The following is a 23,716-nucleotide window of genomic DNA, read 5'->3' on the forward strand; positions in this document are numbered from 1 at the left end:
TGTCACCGTGACCCCAATCATGGTTGATATCCAGGAAACCGTCTTCTCCTCTGAGTAAAAACCAAATCATTTAGCGTCTGATAAAGCTGGAAAAAGGTCTGCAATGCTGAAACTGAGAGGCTTCATGCTCTGATTGCACCGCTGAGACTTCATGTCTTAATGTCAGCAGCACAGACATGGACACACCCACGCATGGAGACATCCATATGAAACTGTTGGATGAATCTGCAGAATGATAAAACTCATCTTTTGGACAGAAAAACACTCCAAAGCTGAAGTGAATTAGACCCGTTTGAATTCCAGGATCTTGAATCTTAGATCTTTGCTGCTGATACAAAATATTAAATGATCTGAGGAGTCACAGGAGATTATTTCTCAATTTGCAATTATGAAAGGAAGGAATTTTATAATCTGAAGTTTTTCTCTAATCCGTTTTTTTAATTTTATTTCTTTAAATGATTGTGAAGTCAGAAGATTTTTTTTTTCTTTTAAATAAACAGTTAAACTTCATAATTTGGTTGAAAGTCGAAGAAATAAAATCTGTTTCTTTATTTCATAGAAACCAGAAATAAATATTTATGTTTCATTTTTGTGTAAGAATTTGCCATTTTAAAACCTCCAGTATTTTTCTTTCGTTTCGGTTCAAATGAAATAAACGCATTTGAAATATTTTAATCATGTTTGGTATTTTGCAGCTAAGCGCTGGTAGAGCAGGAAAAGACAATATTATGGTATCCAATAACTTTCTGGTTTCGTAAATCTGTGGAAGGTCAATCCAGACCTGAAAGCTGAAACCTGTTGGATCAGTGACGTCATTCTGGACCGGAACGGCAGCATTGCATAAATATTATTGAGTGTTAGTCAGTCGGGTGTTACGCGGCTGAATAACATCCACAAAAGTCACCACCAGGATCTGCAAAATGTGCTAAACAATTAAATATAAACCATCAAAGTCCTGAAAGACAAGTTTAATCTGTTCTTATTGTTTTTGTGCTTCCATTTTATATATAAGTAAAATTCACAAAACATGCAAACCAGCATCAAATTTAATCTCATTGTTCGATTCAACAGCAGGATTCTTCGACTTCACCAAACCAATAGAAAGTTGACTGTGGATCAAATAAGAGTTAATCTCAAGGACAGAAGAGAAAGAAAAGAGAAAATAAGGCAAATTTTACTTCCTATTGAAAATAAATGAGCAAAACAATCGTGAGATGATAATAAGCAAGAATTTTCTTTTTAGTTATTAACCCTCCCTCTCTTTTATGAAAGTTACTCTACAATAAACTGACTTTTCATTTTAGTTGCGAACAGTTTTCTTCATGACTCTGGTGAACAGCAGCCGGCAGGAGACTGTCCTGATAAAACCTGAGGAGATGTTAGGAAGACGAAGACAAGTGGTGGCAGTTTATTCTGTAATATAGAAACAAAAATCAGCTGAGGTTCAGCCTTCATGAAGTCTGAAACACTGAGTCATGATGAGGGAAAATCTGGTAGCAAAAACCTCATGCAGCCTCTCCCAGACATTAAGACGATATGTTGAGCTCAAACTTTCCTTGAATTAAATTCAGTTATATGAAACACTTTCTCAGAAAGTACCCTAAAATTACTAAATGTTAAATTCTGGAAATAGATACAGAAAAATGACTAAGAGTCCAAGAAAGTATTTGCTGCACATTTTGTGATAACATTGCCACATCAGCAAAAGTACATTTTAAATACGTCAGATATTGCTTTGTAAGCAGGAACTCTTTGCATTTTGGGAAAAGGTCCTATAAGCGCATTTCAGATGCTTCTCAAATAACATTAAAAGCATTTAAAGCTTCATTGATAGACACCATAAATGCTTGTCGTTGTCTGTAAATACAGACAGTCTGCAGAAGTAGCCTGAACATAATCTTGTTATTTCCAGGAAAGCAACCAATAATCTCTAGAGTGTACATTGTGTGTTTCAGGGAAGTACCCATGAAGTAATTTCTGGAGATTTTCTTAACATCTTGGAATTTTTAAGGAACTTTCCAGGAAAGTGAGCATTGTGGTACATATTAGTCCTCAGACTTTTATCTTTCCTACAATCGGTTTCATTCAAGAAAACTATGTAGAAAATCTCAGTATATTTATAAAGAGAAAGTTTAACCCTCATAGCTTTTCATCAAACTATATTGCTTAAAGAATATTTATGAATTTGCAACAATTTGAAACGTAAAAAGAAGCTTCAGCTGTGGCATCAGATGGAATACTTTCTTCACAGTAACTACCCAGGTCAGTTCAATAAAGCGTTATCATCTGGAGTTAATCTACTCTTGTCCTCACAAAATCCAAACAGGCTATAATTTTCAAAGTTTAATTCCTGCAGCCTGCATTTCTGCATGGTCTGACTGCTGAGCTTTACTATCATTTCCTCCTCAGATGATCTCCAGAGCCCCCATTTTGGCTCTTTTAAAGCTTTACATGTTGTTTCAAACTTTTATATGAGTCGCTTTTCTATCCAGAGATTTTTATTCATCCAGAGGAACTGAAGCAGCTCCAGTTTTTATCCACTAGGGGGCAGAAAGAGTCTGAGTTTGTGCGCAGTTTGTTTGGATGAAGATTATTTTAAGAACTAGCAGCATTTAGGAGCGGATGAGATGCAGCCGTCAGTCAGGATCTGCATGTTGACAGTGACCAGGTCCAGCTGTTTGACAGTAAAGCTGCAGCTGCAGGGGAAGCTGATCAGGAAGTTCCTGTTGGAAGATGTAAGCCCTCAGCATTAGATCTCATCCTTGATTGAAGAGGCTGAAGGATTTATGATGCAGAGTCACCTCTGACTTTAGTTCATCGTTTACTGTCAGAACCCTGTTTAGACTTATTGTTTCATCAAATGAAGCTTTGAGGGTGGTGTTATGGTCTGTAAATGGAGCTTCGTGTTTTATCTTCTTTCTTATTAATCACAATTTGAAGCGGTGATCTGGGTTTTGAATAAGTTGATTATTAACTCTTCTGCCAAAGTAACCAATAAAAATAATTTTGCCATAAATTTGATCACATCAAAACTGTAACTTTTGCATCACATTTCAGCACTAATATCATCTTTTCTTAGTATTTCAGATAATTTTAATTATATTTCTGTTCATCTTAGGTTTATATCTCAACTAATATTCTGAAGTTCTTGTTCTTCATCACTTTGAATAAAAGCGCTACAACATAATAAAGCATCAAAGTGATACCAAAGGTAACTAAGAATTTTATCAGCTGTCAGTTTCTGCAGGAATCAAATGTCAAAAATGTTAATTTTTCACAAAATTATGTATTAAATTTTCAACACGGTTTTTATACAAAATAACCAAAATAAATTCAGTACATTGCAGAATGAGGTTTTTGAATGCCTTGTCTGTTTTATGTTATCAGAATTTTTTCCAACAGAATAAGGTTTTCTGAAAATATATACAAAACAAAATACTAAACAGTAAATAAGAGATAAACAAACAAACAGCATCAGAACTGATTTAAGATGATATGAGGTCTTAAATACTATTTCTTTTGGAAATAGTAAAATGTAAAATGTAAACTGTAAAATGTTTATACATTTTACAGTTAAATAAACTTTTTTACAGTCATACAGTGACTACAAAGAGCTACATTGACTGCATGAGAGAATGTGTTTTGCTCTTGTAAAACCTTTTGCATTAGTTATTGAATGAAGGAATTGAATTTTCTACATAACTAAAATTTTTTCTTACCTTGTTATTCAAGTACAAAGGGAGTAGAATAGATTTTAAAGTGAAAAATATTTTTTTATCTGCTGATGACAAAGTTTTGATGTAGTTTTTTTTATCCCGACTGGTAATTAACAGCTTACACATAATATCATTTGTAGCTCCTTTAACTCTGCAGTGTGTTACATTATAAAACAAAGATACAAATTAAGATATTTATATTTAAATTTGATAACCACATATATTTTGGTGCTTATCCAGAGTTTAAACTGAACAATTTTAAGAACCAAAACAATAAATTTAATGGAAAATGAGCTATTCATTTCTCCTTTATTGTACTGTCCACAACAAAACACAACAGATCTGATCACACTTACAAACTGCTTCCAACAAAACCCAGACGGACCTCTAGATTGAGTTGAAACAACCACTTTTCTTTCTTTGACAGCATCACAAGGTTTCAAATGTTCAGTGTTTTATAACACTCAAAAAGTTGTCTGAATGCCTGTGAATATGTGTCAAATTATCCAGTTGATTTCGTAATTTAATATTTAGGTAAAAGTTAGGCTTAGTTGGCAATTAATGTGTTGAACCCTTTAATAAAAAAATCATATGTCAGAAATTTAAAATATGAAAGAGCAGACAGGATTTAATTTGAAATGCTTGTTTACTTTTCTACTATGAGAAAATTGGGACCCGAGTTCCTTAAACTCAGCCTCTGATTGGCTAATCAAGCCGTTGTGATGACTCCGTCTCTCTAAGAAGTCATCACAACTGGTGTTGCTGAATTCAGAAACTCACAGAGAGACGAACACGACCACAGATCCAAACAGAGATGCATCTGTGTCCTACTTTGAGTGAACATTTGGCTCATCTTCGGTAAAAGATGTTCATGTCCAAGTTGGTTCAGAATCCAAAGTGCAAAACCACTGAGACACAGCAAAGCTGAACCAGAACTTAAACCGAGAGCCTTTAAAAAACCGTCTGCTGGGAAATCAGCTATTTTCCTGAGATTTCCCAGAGATTGGACTGCAGAATCCGGATGAACCAAAGTCCAACTCAGCTGCTGACCACAAAGTTGGAAATATCTGTTCCTGTTCCTTCCCTGAAGTTCTTCTGTGAGAAACCAATCAAAACCAGTAAATGTTTTATTAAAGGCAAACATTTGTTCAACTTAGATAATATTTTCAACATTATTTTAAAATGAACTTTGCCTTTCTTCCATGTAAAAGTGCTCTGTAGAAATAGTGTTGGTCTGTTTGTGTCATCTTGTTTATTTATTGAATAACATTATTAGGAGAAAGGCTTCTGTGTATTCATTAATACAATTTTTGATATATTGTGTGATTAATTTAGTAATAAATAAATCTCAGTCCAAAAGGTACAGAATTTCATTACATTTTAAAAATTATGTTTCAATCTCTGGAACAGGGAAATATTCCTGTTCCAGATGGAACGTGGATAGATCAGACCGATTCCGATATTTATTAAAATGTCATCATTATTTATAATTGATTACATTTTGATTTAAAGGATTTCACAATTAAGACACAAGCAGAAACAATTTTCATATGCGCTAAATAATGGCCTTATTTAATTTTGTTTCATTTCTGTGGTGATCATTATTAAGGTTCGATCGTTTTCTGTTCTGCAGTTTGTCCAGAAACCTGCAGCTCACCTCCAGACAGCACCACAGAGCAGGAGGAAGTTTTGGACATTGGACTCATTTTAGGATCAGATGACTTGATGATGATAGTTTATAATCAATAACACATAAGTAGAACTCAGGACAGCTTTAAATGTTTTGAGCCTGAAAAGATATTTTTATTTTTAGGCTCTTCCACTTTTACAGTAACACAAACACTAAGACTTTAAAAGATACTCTAAATATCTTGACCTTTCAGAAGCAGAAAACCTAAAAAAATATTAATGGTATGAAACATAAATACAGTATATCAAAATCAGCCTTTAGATTGTTTTTTAACAAGGATGAGAACAATTTAAAGAATACCTCTCAAATACAAAACAGGAAAAGTCTTTGAAATAACCTGTAAATTTCAGGAAAATGTCCTTTAAGTTCAGAAAGGTTTACCTGTAGGTCCTTTATGGATGAAGTTTTGGTAGATCTCCCTCTGTAATCACAAAACAGACTGTATGCTTAACAGAAAATACCATTTTAGCTTTAATATGTTGAATGGATGTGTGGCCACTTGTTGGATACAGAGAAAAAGGATGCAGTGAGTGCTTTTGCCACAAAGATAATCTATGCAGGATCTATGCAGGAAATGTGGGCGAGTTTGTTGGAAGTAAACAGAGCATGAAGGACCGATTTGTCTTCACCCACCAAACACAGTCTGCCCCATGGTAGCACATTTTGCCCCAGGATCACAAAGAAATTATAACCTTGGTCACCAGCCAGACCACAATACAAAGTTTATGTGAAATAAACTTTGTATTATTTCACGTAAATAATACAAATGCTCTCCTTTGTCATTAATTTTGTAACAACTTTGTTTTTCTCTGTGTTTGAGCTAAATGAAGCAGAGTATGTTTGACACAGCTGCTGTCTAAGTGTTTTAACTTCTCTTCCATCCACCAGTTGTGCAACATTAACCTAAGGATAACGGACCAAACAACATATTGTGGAAAACACATTTCACTTAGACTTACAGAGTTTTAGTGGTGGACTGCATTACTGTAGTGCAGTAAAAAGCAGTCTGACTTTGTGGAAATATGTGAAACTTGAACAATTTCCACGTGGCTGCCTAATACAAAGTACTATGGTGACAGCTAATACACTCTGCACTCCATTTGTAGAGTATATTAGGTCTGATAACTTTTGCGCTCATATAACAGTTCTCCTGAAATCCTCTTCTTCAGAGGATAAATGACCAAATAAACCTTCACTATGAGAACTCCTATTCATGGAGACTCTTCTATCACTACCTTTGTTTTGGGTGGCCACTATGTGATACGTTTATGTCTGGGTTTGACATTCGAAGCGTAACATCATCTCTTTTCGGGAACATTTTGGCTGCCCTAAGCTCATCTTATATCTTCACGGCTTTTTTTACTTATGTCTTCATGAAATAAATCTAACTTTCATGTGTTATAAGCCGAAAAAAAACCAACTAAAAAGATAAGGTTGCAAAAATTATGATATATGTCGTTTACATTTTAGCCTTAGGCGGCTGATGATGTGATGATCGATGGAACAAATAAATTTCTAAGAGCCAGGAGAAGAAGTGGTTCTGGCGACGCTGACCCGCAGACCAACAGATACAAAACTCCTTAGGACTTGTTGAATTTGGCTTTAGTGACCAGAAGCTCAAAACCAAAAAAACTGAATCTTTTTAACCTGAAACAACTATAACGATGGACAAAATTATTAAAATTGACCCGAGAAAAGTCAAATTGCCCTGAGTGACTCAGATCATCTAAATCTAGATCTAACTGTATCCTGCAATCTCTGTTTTCTGTTAACAATCCTCGGATATTTCTCTGATTTCACAGGACTGAGCCGTCACCTTCATCAGACCGTTTGTCTTGTTGTTGCGTGTGAAGAAACAGCTATTATCAGATAAGCAGACAGAAGAGACATTTGTGTAATTCAACAGATGATGTATCTGCTGTGTCCTCTGGGGAGCGCCGTTCCATTGTTGATACAGCCTTTAATTTAGATGGATCCTCTGGGTAAATACTGAGCAGTTTGTTGGAAGAACACAGCCTTCAAATCACTTGATCATTAATCCACACATTGTTTTATTTAGTCCTGGCTCTCAGCAGCTTGCAGACAGACTGGGGGAGGATGAGGAGGGGTGTGCACTCTGGGGTCAGAAACAAGAGATCTACTGTGAGGTTCTGCTGCAGGGGGAAGAGGTGCCTGCAGGCTGCAGGATTCAGGTGCTGCAGATCGGTGTCCTGCTCGGTGCAGATCCCCCAGGAATGAAGCTTTTCAGCAGAACGAGGGACAAACATTGCTCCCTTTCACCCATCCCGAGAGTCAGTGACACAATTACACCAGAACTGACCCATAAAGTAGGTCTTTCCTCAAGGTAAAAATCAAACAGGGGAATAAACAGCCTGACAGAACATTGGTCACTTTGTGTTTTTCCTCAAAGTTAGAAATCCTTTTCAGCTTTAAAAATTGTCCTATTGGCTTAAAAGGTTTCTGTGCGTATGGAGAATAATTCTCTCGATGCACATTTGAAGATGTGCGACCTCTAGTGTTAACAGAAACAACTGCAGAGAAAAGAGCTTCGATATAAAAAATATGAGCTATCATAAAAACAATTTATTGCAAGAATAAAATTATTTTATTTTAGATTACATTTATTTTTAATACACATTAGATAAGGTATAGTTTTAATTTTTCAGCATATTAAGTGAAACATTTTTAAATTATTAATTTACCTTCCTATTCTCAATTAATGAAATACACCACAAAAAAAATTGAAATTGCATTAAAAACTTAATTTACTAAATATAACAGTACCAACAAGTAAATAAAATGATCAGTGATCAATAAAAATATCACAAATAAAAACAAGTGAGAAAAATCTTTAAATCCCCTGTTTACTAATTTTTACTTTTATAATAAATACAAGAGTAAAAAGCAAGCTTTTTAAAATCAAAACTAAGAATAAAGAATAAAATCAATTAATTTAATGAAGAAATAAAGGTCTTCAAATACAACTAAAAGTAATCGTTATTTAAAACACTAAATTTGTTGGTCACTAAAGTTGCATCAAAGCAAGTGAATATCAAAGAAAGGAGAAAATTAGAGAATTCAAACCAAGTAACCAATGAAATAAATGTATAAATAAATAAAAGTTACCGTTCTGTTTTTATACATAATAATTCATATTTTACATGTTTTTTAAACAGCCCTACTTTCATTGTTTTTGTTCCAACACATCAGCAAGTCACCTCGTTTTTATCATCCATCTCTTTCTCTCGACTCCTGGTAACCACAACTGTGCTCCAGTGGCTCCCAGTGGCCCCTGGTACCCCTCTGTGGCCCCAGCCTCACCCCGCAGCGATAATGAGTGGCCAGACCTTCATCCCAGCTCACGCTTGGCCAGCTCTCCATCAGCAGCTGGGAGAGAAACCACAGTGACCTCTGGCAGCAGCGCACGCAGCCTCAGATGCCATAATTCATCCAGATTATTCATATTTAGTTTAGTTAAACTCCCCCAACAGTAACCCAGCCCCACTCCCACATACACCAACACCTCCAGCAGCTCAGGATGAGGAGCAACACGATGGAAACCTCAGATTAGCATCAGTCAGACGAGGTGATTTACAGAGTTTCAGTCAATCTGACCTGGAACAAAATAAGTAAACTGCAGATAAATATAAAAATCAAGATCATTTCCACACAACCACCATGCTTTTGCACTTTATTGCTCACTGCACACCAAATTATTTGGTTATAAAAATATGCATGCATATATTCATCTCGACTGTGTGTGGCAAATATAACATTCTTCTGTGATTCAAATTTATAGCATCACGTAAAATCAAAATGAACAGCAATAAAAAAAAACGTTCTTGAAACTGGAGAAAAAAACTTTAGTTATACCAAGGCTGTCCTTCTGCTTGCAGGCTTATTTTTTAACCAAACTTTATTATTCCAAAACCATAAAAGTCTAAGTCAGTGTAAAAAGGCAACATAAATGTGACTTTCTTTATATATTTTAAATTATTTGTGCTATGCAGTCCCCTAGGATATAATGAAATGCAAACAGAAAATTCAGCTGCATCTACCCTGAAAATTACTTTATGCAAATAACCCAAGCACTTCACTTTATACTGTATGATATTCTGTGCAATTCTCCATAATAGACAGGTGAATTGTCCAGGGTGGAGGCTCCCTCTCACCCACCTGTCTTACCTGTGACCCAGAAAGGTTGACCAGATAGAAATGATGGAGGGATTTTTGTTTTTTTTCTTTTTTATGTAACATTTTGTTTTTTTCTTATCTTTCCAGTAAAACAAATCATTTTATTAGAAATTATTGTACATTAATAGAATAGAATAGAATAGAATAGAATAGAATAGAATAGAATAGAATAGAATAGAATACAAGGGCTGCACAGTGGCGCAGCTGGTAGCACTGTTGCCCTGCAGCAAGAAGGTCCCGGGTTCGATTCCCGGCCCAGAGTCTTTCTGCACATTGCATGTTCTCCCTGTGTATGCGTGTGTTCTCTCTGGCTTCCTTCCACAGTCCAAAAACATGACTGTCAGGTTAATTGGTCTCTCTAAATTCTCTCTAGGTGTGGGTGTGTGTGTGTGCGTGCGTGTGCGTGTGTGTGGGTGTGTGTGTGTGTGTGTGCGTGTGTGTGTGTGTGTGTGTGTGTGTGTGCATGGTTGTCTGTCTCTGCGTTGTCCTGCAACAGACTGGCGACCTGTCCAGGTTGAACCCCGTCTCTCGACCGGAACGTTAGCTGGACCCCTCTAAGGGACAAGGATGTTATAAAATGGATGGATAGATAATATAATATAATTTGAAGAGATTCTGGTCTCTAAAAACAAATTCTGAGCCTTTAGCTCATATTCCATCTTTTAAAACACATTTTTAACAAATTTAAAAAAATCTGAGTAGATCACAAATTTTTAATTCCTGATCAGATTCTTCACCCTGAATATATTCCCAGCTAAATGGCTGAAATAGATCGGTTTTACAACCTTGGTAATATTCCCAGCAGATTCTTGACAGATTCTCACCTCTGAATTGATTCCCTAAGCTGTGAGCAAACATTCTGAACAGATTCTTCACTGTTCAGAGTTCTCTTTATGAACAGCTTTCCAGTCATTCTGACTTGTTGACGTTCTCAGACACGCAGAAACATTCAGAATGAAAAACAGACCACAGTAGCAGAGCTGCAGAGTTATTGACTTATTTTTGTTTACCACTGAATGAAAGAATTTTCACTGTAAAATCTCAGTACTCTTACCTTTTGGCCTTTCTGAAAATGATATCTCAAATCTCATTGTCTTTACATTAATATTTTGAAGTGAGAATTAAACACTAGACTGATTACTTTTAGTTTTCAGCTGGATATATGCTTCTCCTGGGATAGTAATTTGGAAAAGTGGTGTAAAATATTTCTGGAACATATTAAAGTATCTGTAAAAGGAAGTATTTTTTTTCCATCATTGTGAATTTAATTTATAACATCTAATGCATTGTTTGTCTTTTTGTAGATTTTATTTCAAATTTATTGTGATGACCTAAATGAAAACAGAAGACAATACTTTATACCCAATCAAATTAGTCAGATTTATACTAATTACAAGAAAATATCTACTCTTGTGGGTCAATTAGTGGTGAAACTAAGAAGAAAAACAAGCATTCTCCCATTCTGCAATATTCCAAGATTCCTGGGATATTTCCGATATAAAAGTCTTCTGAGCACTTTGATGGAGCCAGCTTGAATCGGCTCCTGTGTAAATAGGGAGAGAGCGAAAAAAAAAAACAGTTAATCCAATAAATGTGTGTGGATGTGAAGTCTGAGCTGAGTTGACAGGCAGCCGCCACATGTTGGCGCTCCTCCGCTCCGTGTTTGGACATGCTTTTATGTGCTTCAGAGGTTCCCTCCAGCCCCAAAGTGGCCCCAGGATTCGGCTCTTTGGAAAGATCTTGGGGCCAGGAAGACAGTCATGGACGCAACAAAAACAAACTGCAAACCGCCATCACGCCGCTGAAGTATGGTAATAACACAGAGGGAAGTTTACATTATGTGGAAATATGCGTTATTTGTCTTTTCCCTGGTTTGTGAGTGGCTGAGGCAGCCATGATGAGGGAGGCCCTTCTCTGAGCTGTTTCGGCCTGCGGACCACAGGCCAGCCAACACCCCTGTCTATCTTTAGAGCAGGGAATCCACCCAGGAGCTGTCAGTTCAGCCGCCAAATCCTCGACGGCTAAAGTTCTGCAGACCCCAGACCTTCTCCGACATGTGCAAGAATGTGCTGGAAAAGAAGGAAGTTAATCAGGCGTCTGCATCATCAGATGAGCTTACATAAGACAGAAACAAGAATCCCTTTTTTTTTCCTTCTTTTTTTTCAGGACATAGCCACAAGGAATCGAGATTTATCTGCTCTGAAAGTTAACTCAGTACCTAATTTTTCTTGGACTCCACCTTTGTTTTTCCAAGTGCTGGGAATTGTGTATGAAAAGGTCAAAGAAATAATGGTTTAAAAAAAAAAAAAAACGAGCCGCATTAAATTTGTGAAATAGAAAATTACTGCCGCTGGAGCAAAAGATTGATGAGTGCGGCTGCTAGCTTTGCAGCCAAGCACTTAATAAATCATATGAGGAATTATTAGGGACGGTGTTTTTTTAATGGTTTGTGTTGGGTCCAGATCTCAGAGAGCGAGTTCTCACTGTGGTTCCCTGAAGCTGCTGCAGCCGCCCGGCTTTCTCTGCCCAAATGACCAGGAGAGGGCGAGCTGGTGAAAACAGTTCACAGAGAACTACGTCTCAATTACTGATTAGATTTTAGAGCATGTTTGTAGTTCCATAGGGACTTGAACTAATCAGTTAGTCCTCTGCATTATTTCAGATGACGGCAGGAGAATCTCTGCGTCCAGATAAGTGGAAAGAACTTCTTGGTCACGTTCCTAAAATTTATGGGACATTTTCCCACAATATGCAGGTTTCTTTCTCACAAGTTACCTTCAACATACTTCCAGGTAAAAAAAGAAATGATCTTGCTAAATTTAAATATCTCTGGCTATGGGTTAGTGGTTGCTGACACCCACAGGTTACTTTCTTGGAATTTATGGGATATTCTCCCAGAAATTAAAAGTGAAAATTTTGTACCTTCTGGAACTTAAAAGTTACTTCTTTATAGCTCACAGAATGCTTTCTCAGAACTTGCAGGTTTTCTTAAGAGTCGATGAGAACTTTCATGTGGCTTACATATTAAATTCCAAAGATTTATAGAATATTTTCTCTGAATTTAAAAGACATTTTTCTTGAATAGCTCAGTCTTTTCCTGTAAGTTAAATTCTTACAGGAAAAGTAAATACCTTTCCTGGGACTTACTGGTATTTTCCTAAAGCTTTTGGGAAAACAAATTTTTCCCACATTTTTACCATTTCTGATCCACAATATGCAGGTTTCCTTCCTGTAACATCAAGATTCCCTGTAACTTAAGGGTTGAAACTTACAGGTTATTTTTCTATAATCTTTTCCAAATTAACTTCTCAGACACTCGAGGTTACTGCTAATGCCTCATAAATCATGTTACTTTCATGTCCCCTAAAGTTTATTTTCCTACTAGTTTAAGTTAATTTTAGACACCTTATGGAACATACTTGTTAATAAATTGCTTTATTTTCCCTGAAACTTAAATTATACTTTGCCATGCAGGTAACTTTCTCACAACTCAAAACCTAAAGATTACTGTCTTCTAATTTAAAGGTAACTTTCATTAATTATTTTTGCTAAAATTTAAAGTGTAATTTCAGGAATTTATGGTATACCTTCTTAAAATTTAAAGGTTATATTTTGGTGTTTAATGGCAATTAAGGCTTATATTTCCTAATATTTTAGCCTATCTTCCTGAAACTAACAGATTACTTGCATTAGATGAGATTAAAGTTAACGTTTTTTGTACCATCTAGAATTTAGCAGCAATTTCCTGGAATTTGCAAGGTACTTTCCCAGAAGCTTCTGGTTGTTTTCTTGGTACAGTTAAGTTATTTTTGTCTTTGAACTTCTTTTCACTCTGGATCTAAACACATAGCTTCTGAAATTCACTTGATGTTGGTTTTTCTGCAAAGCTTTGGGCTCTAACAAGGAGAAAACATTTCTGATCAGGTTAAAAAAGTATTTCCCCTTTAGGTCTTCTCTGAGCTCTGTATAGGAGTTGATTGAGTTTTGCCAGGCAAGAATGTACCAACAGGAAAAGTTCATAAACTTTCACATATTGGGCCCTCTTTGGGGTAAAAAGCATTCAGACTGTCACAACGTTACCGACCTCAAAGCCCGGAGATATTGTACCAGTTTCCTGTGTTTTTGTTTAACACTTCTGTCTCCTCACATCAAGATTTCTGTTCTCTGTATTGTTCTGGTCGACTTCAACAGAGTTTATGGTTTTAGACTTTGGTTAACCAATACAACAATCTCCCCTTGAACTCGGCTGAGTGTTTGTCTGGAAGTGAAGCATTAAAAAAGGAGCTGGTGCAGGATGTCATGGCAAATGTTATAGAAATTGTATTTCTGGAGCAAATTCAATTGCAGTAAAAGTTTACAAAGCTAATTGGCCTTTAATTGCAGCTCTTATGAAAGCACCAATAAAGTATAAATGGGAACAGAATGAATGAAAATGAAACGCAAAGTGGCGGTAGAAATGATCTTTGTGGGTGTAAAAGGCCAATCAACCGAAACCCACAGGGTCGATGTGAATCCTCAGAGATTTTCAAGTGTTTATGGTCTCCAAGCTGTGAATGAAAAGAAAAGGCTCAGCAGATTCACCTGTTAAAATTTAATTCAGAAAACAAAGGATTGTGCAGCATGCATGTTTGTGTAGTTTACCCAACAATACTTCTTGATTTTTGTTTAAGATGTTACATAAAACTTCAGCATTGATATAATTTGCATTCATATTAAATTTTTTTATCATATGTTGTGGATATTGTACAAACTCTACCCAAAAAATATTTTGCTTTGCAGTGCTTGGCCTGAAGTGAGAAGAAAACTTTGAATCAAGCAAAAAAAATAATAAAAAATTGGAAATCTGATGAAAAACAAACCTATCAATGGTTCCAGATTTAACATAAGCCGTAACGCTGCCAATCACGACCCAAAGCTGAGTTTCCTAAGAAACTTTTGCTCTTCATCTTTTTGAAACTTCCCTAGAGAGAAAAAATTCATATCTTTGATTTCAGTTTGCTCCAGATGTTTCGGGGGAACAAAATCAAACCCATCAGTCTCCTCTACAGGAAGTTCCTCTAAATCAATACAGATTACAGATTTAGAGAATTTGATGCGCTCACACACATATCCAGACAAATTTCCAGTTACATAAATGAATTGTTGGTTAATATGTTTCTCACCTTTTTATCCAACTAGACGTAACTGCTTCAATCTTACAAGATCATGAGCAAAAACAAGGAGTTTGGAGTTACACTTTAGAACAAATAAAAGATAAAACAAGCAGTATGTATGTACAGCCATACATTTATATAAAGAAATCAGGAGAAAGGTAATGGATCATCATCAGTGAGATGTTGGCTCATATTAATATTTTGAGAAGGAATCATTATTCCAAAGGGGATTACAGAATGATGCATGACTTTCAGTCTTGTTTTAAAATGTTAAGACTTTTATTTGGTGTTTACTTGTATTTTTCCCCTTGAGTTTATATTCTGCAACTCCAGCTGCAAGGCTTTTAGTGATATTGTTCAACAGTTTTGAAGAGAAATACAGACTGAAATTTTTGCCCATTACTCCCAGCAAAATTAGCTCAAATTTAATCGTATACAGTAAATTTTAATACTTAGGGCACAGAATATGAGCAGGTCTGTTCTTGATATTTGCACCTTTATTCATAGTCTGTAATTGTATGTTTTTAATGGAACGTGGGTTTGTTATGCTTTGCACATGAAAATTGCTGTGTGAATGAAAACGTCTACAAATTAAACATCGTTTTTCTTTCATTCTTTATGACCACGTTGAAGTTATGCAGCCTTCCAGCTGCTGGGATTTTTCAGCTGGAGTTCATCTTGGCTCCTGATGGTAAAACTCTACCTTTGCATTGCAAATATGCTCAATTTTAACCACTGTGATGACACTAATGTCATTTTTCTACTTTGACAATTTAGTTTCAATTTCTTAGCACACCTTTAGAGATAATCAGGTTATAGTTTCTTTGTTTTGTATGTAATGTTTGCATTTTTTATATTTATTGACATGATTAAGTCATTTTAACCCTGATTAAACAGCCTTCTTTTTTTTTTTTTTTTGAAAGACAACTTGAGCATTATCCAAACTGGAAAAACAGCTTTTAGGCTAAATCTGGTGCATTTACAGAAATGTTAATTGATGATGTGCATTGAAACTACCAAATAAATTAAAATAACTGGAGTTTCTTAAGTCAGACAAGACTTTATCCCCAGGTCTGTCTTAGGGGATACATGGAAGTATAAATCAAAATAAATAAATAAATAAGCCATGATTCAATCAAATTACCTTTCATAGCAACATCTTGGTTGTCATAGTAACCTTCATGACATCTATCTCTGTTCCTCACCTGTATGTAATGGAATTAGCTTGGTGACCCAGATCACTTAAAAACTTCTTTTAAATGACTCAGCAAAACACATAATGGTTAAAGTGGCGATGTGAGGATGCCTGGCATCAATCCTAATTTATTTCATGAATGTACTTTTCCTTAAGGTTATTAAAGGACGTTCAATTTGTTTTAAAAATGTTAACTTTTTTCTGTAAGACTGCACTTAGATTCATCAAACAGAATTGGGTTTGTGCTGTTAGCAGGAAGCAAAAATGCAGCTCATTATCTGTGGCATGATTCCCACAGATAATGACACCCTCATCTGTTAAACATGCACCACAAGATATTTGAAATCTGAGACAATTTTGGTCGCTTCCCACAGAAGGTCAAGTCTTTGGGAATGTCATTCTTGAAACTTAATTTTAGCATCTTGCATCAAATATTAAATACATTTCAATGTGTTTGGGATCTTTATCTTACTGGAATATTCAGCGGTGTCCAACTTTCAGTCATCTAGTTCTTGGTTAAAGATCAACTCAGACTCTCTTCTCTTATTATTCCATTCACTTTAGTGACCACCAGCAACCAATCAGCTCACAGCATGATGCTACCACCAGCTTCCTTGATGGTTTCTACAATGTACACTGGTGTTGTAGTAGCTTCCAGTTCATTTCTAGTTCCAGTTACTCATTACTGGTGTGTCGTTTAACATTCTAGCAATTTCCCTTTAATCTGACAAGTCAGTTTTAGTTTTAAGATTTTGTATCCACATCCAGTAGTCTGAATTAATGATCTTGGACTCTCCTGTAATGGCTTCCAATACCTTTCTTAACTTCTAAGTTTTCTTTAGATCTCAGTCAAGCACAGCCTTATTTATGTTGGCAACTACCAACTGCAGTCCTTCTTAATCTCTAAAAAAATGTTTTAACTATTAGCACAACTTGTTAAAAAGTTGCTGAATGATCGCAAAAACATAAATTTGAGTATTTATGTGGATTATAGAAAACCTAGAATAAATTCAAACATGCTGTATAATCATACCCCCAAAAACATTTTTAATAAATTATGAAGTAAATTAATATCATAGAAATGTTTACAATGAATAGATTCAAAAGTCTGATCAAAACATAAAAATAAAATAAGCTCATATTTAGATACTGTTCAACCAAAACTCCTTCCAAACTGCATTGATGATTCTGGCATGAATGTTTCCCAGGGTAAGCCCCTCCTGCAGACGTCGTCCAAACATTTCAGTTTCACAAAATTAGACTCTGGGCTGGGAGAAAACGCAGCACAAATCCGCAAAAAGCACATAAGCTGGTTTTCCTCTTCTCAACAGAGAGTAGGGGTCGAACGCTGATGACAACTCCCTATTGACTGCACAACCAGAAAAATAATAGAAAACCTGTTCTGGGTACCAACTACAGATAAGTTACATCACTCCCTTTTCTGACGCTGCCCTGGGCAGCCGCCTTATGCACAATGTCTGAAAGGGCCACCAACAATCAGTCAGATAAAATGATGAAATCAGTTATTTTCTGCCTTTGCACCATATCACTTTAAAAATAACATCATAAAATAGACCAGAATTACAACACTAATAAATTACACAAATAAAAGTTGAGTTATTGACAGTGAAAGCACTTCAGTACCATGAAGCATCTAAAGTTAAATAACCATCAAAGTTAAATAAGTACAAAACTTTCCTACGGCATGACAGAGAACTTCTGCCACCTGTCAAATAATATTTAGACACTGGAACTAAAAAAAAAAGCACTGGAAAAAATGTTCCGGTCTAAAGTAACTCACACTACAATTCTTTTTTATTCATCTTAAAAGTTACAAATATGATTTTCAATACAGTCTTAAAAATGTCATCTACAACTGGTGCACATATAAATAAATTAAAACTAGCTCAAACAGTAAATTGGCTGCATTCTAGTTTTAAAATAATCCACCAATGTTTATGATTGAACTCCACTTATCAGGTTAATTGTCAGCATAAATACGGTCAATCATAGCTTTCAATTCTATCATAAAACAAATCCTGTTGTGACTAAAGAATCTACTGTTAAAATGTAATTATGTTGCGATCATAAAAACTGATTTTCAGAATCCAAACAATTGTAGAGCCTTAAAACGAAACGTATTTGTTAATTTTTCTGATCAACACATCACGCTGAAGGCACATGTAGTCTAAACCAAGGGTTTTTTTTTTTTCAATTATCCTAAAGGGTAATTTATCCAATATCCAATAATATTCACACCTTCTAGTTGTTTGAATAGTTTTAAATGTACAGCTTCCAATCTTTTAGTTAGAAGCAACAGGATGAATTAATCAATTTTTACTTGTAATAGCTGCAGGAGAGACGATCCAAGAAAAGCAACAGAAACTGAATTTGACCTATTGTGAGGGCCACTAAGTTGGTAAGGAGTATGAAAATCAACGGCAGGTTTCAGGCCTTCAGGCAGCTGCTGCTATTGCTACAGGAGAGGGAAGGACGGCGGCCACGATGGCTGAAGCTCACAGTCAGTAGATCTATTTCAGAATGATGAGATCAAGTCAGACGAAGCCGCTCTGTGTTTAAATCAAGTTCAGATCTGAAAAAAGCTGCCAAAAAAAGAGGATAAAACTCCATCAGATTTGAACAGCTGCACATCTTTGACTCGTCGGCTCATCTTTGTCTCCGACTTTCATATTGGAGAAGTTTTCCTTCATCTGCCGATTAATGTGCTCCCCTTCACAACACCGCAGACCATCTGGTCATCTATAAATGTTGACCTTAACTTGCAGAATGAGGTTTTGTGTCTCTGGATCATTCCTGCAAAACTTTCTTCCACCATCCTCCAGAGCAAAACATTCAGAGCTTCAGGATCGGGGAGTTTCTGATTACTAATGAGCTGAAACATATATGGTGATTTTTGTTGTAAATTTAGTATAACTTAGTTATTCAGAGAATCAAACGTCTCTCTGTAACTGCAGTCTTAAGTCAAATAAATCTGTTTCAAAACGTTGACTTTGCCTTGATGAGAATCCTCGGTGAGTCTTGTTTACATTTTTTGCTAAGTTTTATTTTTCTCATTTTTAAATTTTTTCAAATCACATCAAACATGTTGTGGTATCTGGAAGCTTTTTTATTTTACAAGAATGATTTTTAAAACATCTAGCTCTAATTGATTTTCACCAGTTTATATGTTGATGAATGCATTTAAAAAGTAAGCGGAAACCTAAAATATGTTGTCATTTTTTTGCAATTAAATCAACTAAACCTCTAAGTTTGAGCAGATTAAAATCCTTTCCCCCCTTCTATTTGGTTCAGATGTTGCATCTGTTGCATCGGTGGCTCGTTTTCCAGCTCAGTGACGGAGGAAGAAGCCGTTCATGCAAATCTCAACACAAAACCTTCCCCACATGTGCTTGCATGCTGCTGCCGCTGTTTGTTTGGAATTCCTCGGATAAATGTGGGAAAACTCAGCCGAAACAAATCCCAGTTTCCAGTTTAATCCTTGTAAAATCAAAGGGGAATTTTTGCAGGACTTCACTTGTCTTTGGAATAAAAATCTCTGGAAAAAGTAGAAGAATATTTTAATGCTTAGCCCCCTCCCCTTCATTCCTCAGCACAATCCTGCTTGTGTTTACGAGCCTCAGAGACTCTGCTGCAGAATCTCACCTCGTCCAGGATTATTTGTATTTTCTGCTGCTGTGAGGAACTTTTGCAGTCTGGAACGTTGGTAATGGAAAGATGAAAGAGATCTAAAACATGAAAAATGGTCTGATGGAAAAAACGTACAGCAGCTTAAATATATTCTGCATACATTAGGTGGGAGCTCCACAAAATGCAGTCATAGATAAATCTATTTTAGGAGAGTTCAAATCAGTGCTTTTGGTCAGAAAGACCAAAAACAATTCATTATCAGGTTTTGAAGTGAATTTCAGGGCGCGATTATTTTTAGGGCTGCATTTTTTTATCTTGCTGGACTTCCATATGCAGATCTGTTTTTGTATTTCTGTAGAACTGAAACACCAGCTGCTTTAAAATGTTACATTTCCAATTAAATGAGAGAAAGACATGAGAAAAAACAGACCTTGCTGGAAAAATAACCAACAAAATGACTTATATTGCGCTTATATTTTTTATTCAGATTTAACTTAGTTCTTTTTTTTTCATATTTGATTTAATGCTGAATGTTTGACAAACATATCCACCTGCAAACACATTGTTTTTGAAACAGGTATTAGAGCTTTTACCTGCATTGTGTTTCTCTTGTTAAGCAATGAAAAATAATTTTCTACTCCAGTTTGGCTCATTTTGCCTTCAAATTGATTTGAACCTCACAGAGGTTTTTATTTATCTACTTAGTTTCATATTTACATAAAATTATATTTCTTCACATCTTTCACAGATACAATGAGACACTCATATCTAGTAACAAAGATGCTCTTTTACCAACATTTGACTCATAATTTTCTTGAAACCAAGTTTAAATTTCTGAAAACTGATGTGCAGGAATTTATTTTTGTACGTTTTTCATGACAGAAATAAAGATATTTTACACTCTAATTGAGAGATTAAATAAGATTCTTTATAATAATCATATTTACAAGACCAGATAAATAAAAGAAAATACGTTTTTACACCCTGAAACACAAATCAGCTTCAGATAAGCTTCCTTTCTGCTGCTGTTTCTGTAACTTTAATTTACATCGTTTTGGTTTGGAGATAAAAACACATTTTTGTTCCAACATGTTGGTAATTTCAATTTGCTTAGGGAAAATTGTCAAAAACACAACAGATTCTGCTTTAAAATTGGATCATTTATCATTTTGTCTTCAGTGAAATCCAAATTTAAACTTCTGATTTTTACAGTTTCAGCCGGAAGCCCAGCGCTGTGAGCGCGCATGGTGTGCGCGCAGAGCGCCGTCTTCCGCCGAAGATTTAATGATGTCACTTTATTTCTAATTAATTACACACGAGAGCTTGTACAGCGAATCTGCACGTGCACCAACAATTAACATCCACAAACGGTCACGTGGTGCACAGTGAGTGCGCGCGCTTTAAACTACGACATTAAAGGAGTTTTAAATTAAACATAAATAGGCGTCACAGAGACAATAATAAAACGATATGTACACCTGTGCAACATTACATCACGCGCGTCCCCGTCTCCATCAGCTGTCAGAGTCCGCGTCGCTTTTAGTCCCGTCCGTTTTCTCCGCTTTTTTGCTCCATTTCTGAGAGTTCTCCGACTCCTCCGAGGAGGAGCGCTTCTGCCGCCTCCACTTGGCGCGACGGTTCTTGAACCACACCTGCAGGACACCGGAAGCAAGAAGTGAGAAAACTCTGATATGCAAATGGTTTCCCACCATGATTTATATACAATACGTTTGATGGCAAAAATGCAGACTTCAATATGTTGATTTTTTTGATATTAACGAAATAAAATTAAATAATCTTGTTTGTACCCGTTTTATGTATTTTTCTTTTATTAATACTGTCAGTATTGTCTTTGCTTTTATTTTATTTCATTTCCACGGGTAAATATTGTTGGCAGACTGGGTCTAAATTTCAATAGACAAATTTTAGACAAGAAAAGATAAGCATAAAACAACGCATAAAATTAATAAGCTTTATTACTGAATGTTACAAATAGCCGAATTTAATGTATTTCAAAAGGTTATAATTTTGTAAAAAGGAATCAAACAAATGGACCAGTGATTCAAATAGTTTCAAAAGAAATACAAATGAATTAAGCCTATAAAAGATAATAATAATAATAATAATAATAATAATAATAATAATAATAATAATAATAAACCACGTTAATTAATCAATATACATATATATATATATATATACATATATATATATATATATATGTATATATATATATATATATATATATATATATATATATATATATATATATATATATATATATATATATATATATATATATATATATATATATATATATATATATATATATATATATATATATATATATATATATATATGTTATTATTATTATATAATAATAATAATAATAATAATAATAATAATAATAATAATAATAATAATAATAATAATAATAAATGAAAAGAGATAAATGTCTTCCTGATTTCAATCAATATTTTAAAAAGGAAAAAGAAAACGTATCCCACCTCGACCTTCTCCTCCCGCAGGTGAACTTTCCGGGCCAGCTGCTCCCGCGTCCCCACGTCCGGGTACTTGGTCTCCTGGAAGAGGCCCTCAAGAGCCTCCAGCTGCTCGTCGGTGAAGATGGTTCGATGCCTGCGCTTCCTGCGGCAGTGCAGCTGGTTGAGGAGTTGCAGCTCGGTCCGCGACAGACTGCCCATGTTCATGTAGGACATCATGTGGTGAGGAACCGGGGACAGGAGCACCGAGGCCGGGCTGTCGTAGCCTGTAAGACGGGAACAAACTGAAGCGTCTGAGGAACAGAAATGAGGATATTTCGTAGATTTATATGCTATATCAAGATGATTAGCCTACTTTTGTGTTATTTTTGTTCATCTTTGAGTTTTTCTGCAGTTTTAAAACTTTTTTCTGATCTAACAGAACATCGAGGACAACACAAACAACCCAAAACATGACGACGTGTGCAGCAGAAATCAGATGAAATTTGAAATTTTAGTTTAAGTAATCAAAAAAGCGGCATTTTTGCGCATTTAACATGTTCTTGTCTTAAAACACTTTTAAAGTTGTAAAAGGATTAACATAACTGTGAAGATCAAGGGCGATGTTCAAATTTGCTTTTAACGATCGTTTTAAAACTAATACAACTGAAACAATTCAACAAATGCATATTTATCTTATTTTTGTCATATGAAAATAGTCATTTACATTTTGTAAGAAGCAGATTTAATTTCTATTAAGCTGTGAATTGAGAATTATGGGGGGTTCCCTACCTGCGGGGAAGCAGGGGCACTGCTGCGGACTGAGGCCGGGCACGGCCCCGCAGCAAGGCGGACCTCCTCCTGGCCCCTGGACCTGCAGCTGTCCGTAGTAGTAGCCGTTATATCCGATCCTTGCCCCGCTCAATGCGTGGACCCCCGGCGGGGACGGTCCGCGGGCAGCCGAGTACAGTCCGCTGTAGTCGGTGTAGATGGTGTCCGTGAGGCCGGCGGGAAGCACCACGGGGCCGCTCCGGTGCAGCAGCAGCGGCTCCTTACAGTTCGGCCGTCCGGACAGGATGCTGTCAATGCTAAACATCCCGGCGGGCATCACGCGGCTGCGCGGAGGAGGGAAAACTTGATCAAACTAGGAATCAAAACTCCTGAGGAAGCGGAAAGAAAGTTCAGGCTGAAGGCGACATGGTGACGCGGCTGCGCTCTTCTCTCCTCTGCACGCGCTGCAGAGCCAGCTCCGGTTCAGGATGCGAACTGCTGCGCGAGGGGTTGCTCTTATAGGCCGTGACGTCATGGCGCAGAGGCTGAGTCAGGCCGGGTTGAAGGGCCTCGGGTTTGTGTATTGAGAATTAATTGAATTAAGATAATCCGCAGTGTTTGCAGACTATTGGAAAGGCTCTGTCGGGTCACGGAGGCTCTTCCTGCGGAGTAATCCGATTATTTCCTCGTCGCGGGAGCCATCAGAGGGAACAGCGGCGTTAGTGCGTGCAGGCCGCCAAACATCAGGAGTCTGGATCATTAAACATGTTTAGATTCGGAGTCAAACTGCAGCTTGCAGGCTATTTCATAGACCTCTTCACAATCCGAATTGGCCCTGCTTTTCACATTGAAACAAGATTTTAATCGGA

General features: G+C 36.2%; 1 protein-coding gene across 1 annotated transcript; it reads right to left on the reverse strand.

Moving 5' to 3' along the window:
- Window positions 1–20,068: 20,068 nt before the first annotated feature.
- On the reverse strand, window positions 20,069–23,339 carry gsc (goosecoid). The gene is made up of 3 exons (XM_044142625.1): window positions 22,869–23,339; window positions 22,104–22,363; window positions 20,069–21,248 (listed from the first exon to the last, which is right to left on the reverse strand). The coding sequence occupies exons 1-3, from the start codon at window positions 23,182–23,184 to the stop codon at window positions 21,111–21,113; spliced, it is 714 nt and encodes a 237-aa protein (XP_043998560.1). The 5' UTR covers window positions 23,185–23,339; the 3' UTR covers window positions 20,069–21,110.
- Window positions 23,340–23,716: the final 377 nt, after the last annotated feature.

Source organism: Gambusia affinis, linkage group LG16, assembly GCF_019740435.1.
Source record: "Gambusia affinis linkage group LG16, SWU_Gaff_1.0, whole genome shotgun sequence".
In the NCBI taxonomy this organism is placed as follows: domain Eukaryota; kingdom Metazoa; phylum Chordata; class Actinopteri; order Cyprinodontiformes; family Poeciliidae; genus Gambusia; species Gambusia affinis.

Excerpts from the sequence above, each read along its gene's own strand:
- gsc (XM_044142625.1), bottom strand. The coding sequence starts at position 23,184 with ATGCCCGCCGGGATGTTTAGCATTGACAGCATCCTGTCCGGACGGCCG. Across the intron at positions 22,364-22,868 it reads GTGCCCCTGCTTCCCCGCAG|GCTACGACAGCCCGGCCTCG; the intron begins GTAGGGAACCCC and ends CCCGTCTTACAG. Across the intron at positions 21,249-22,103 it reads TGCGGGAGGAGAAGGTCGAG|GTGTGGTTCAAGAACCGTCG; the intron begins GTGGGATACGTT and ends GGTGTCCTGCAG.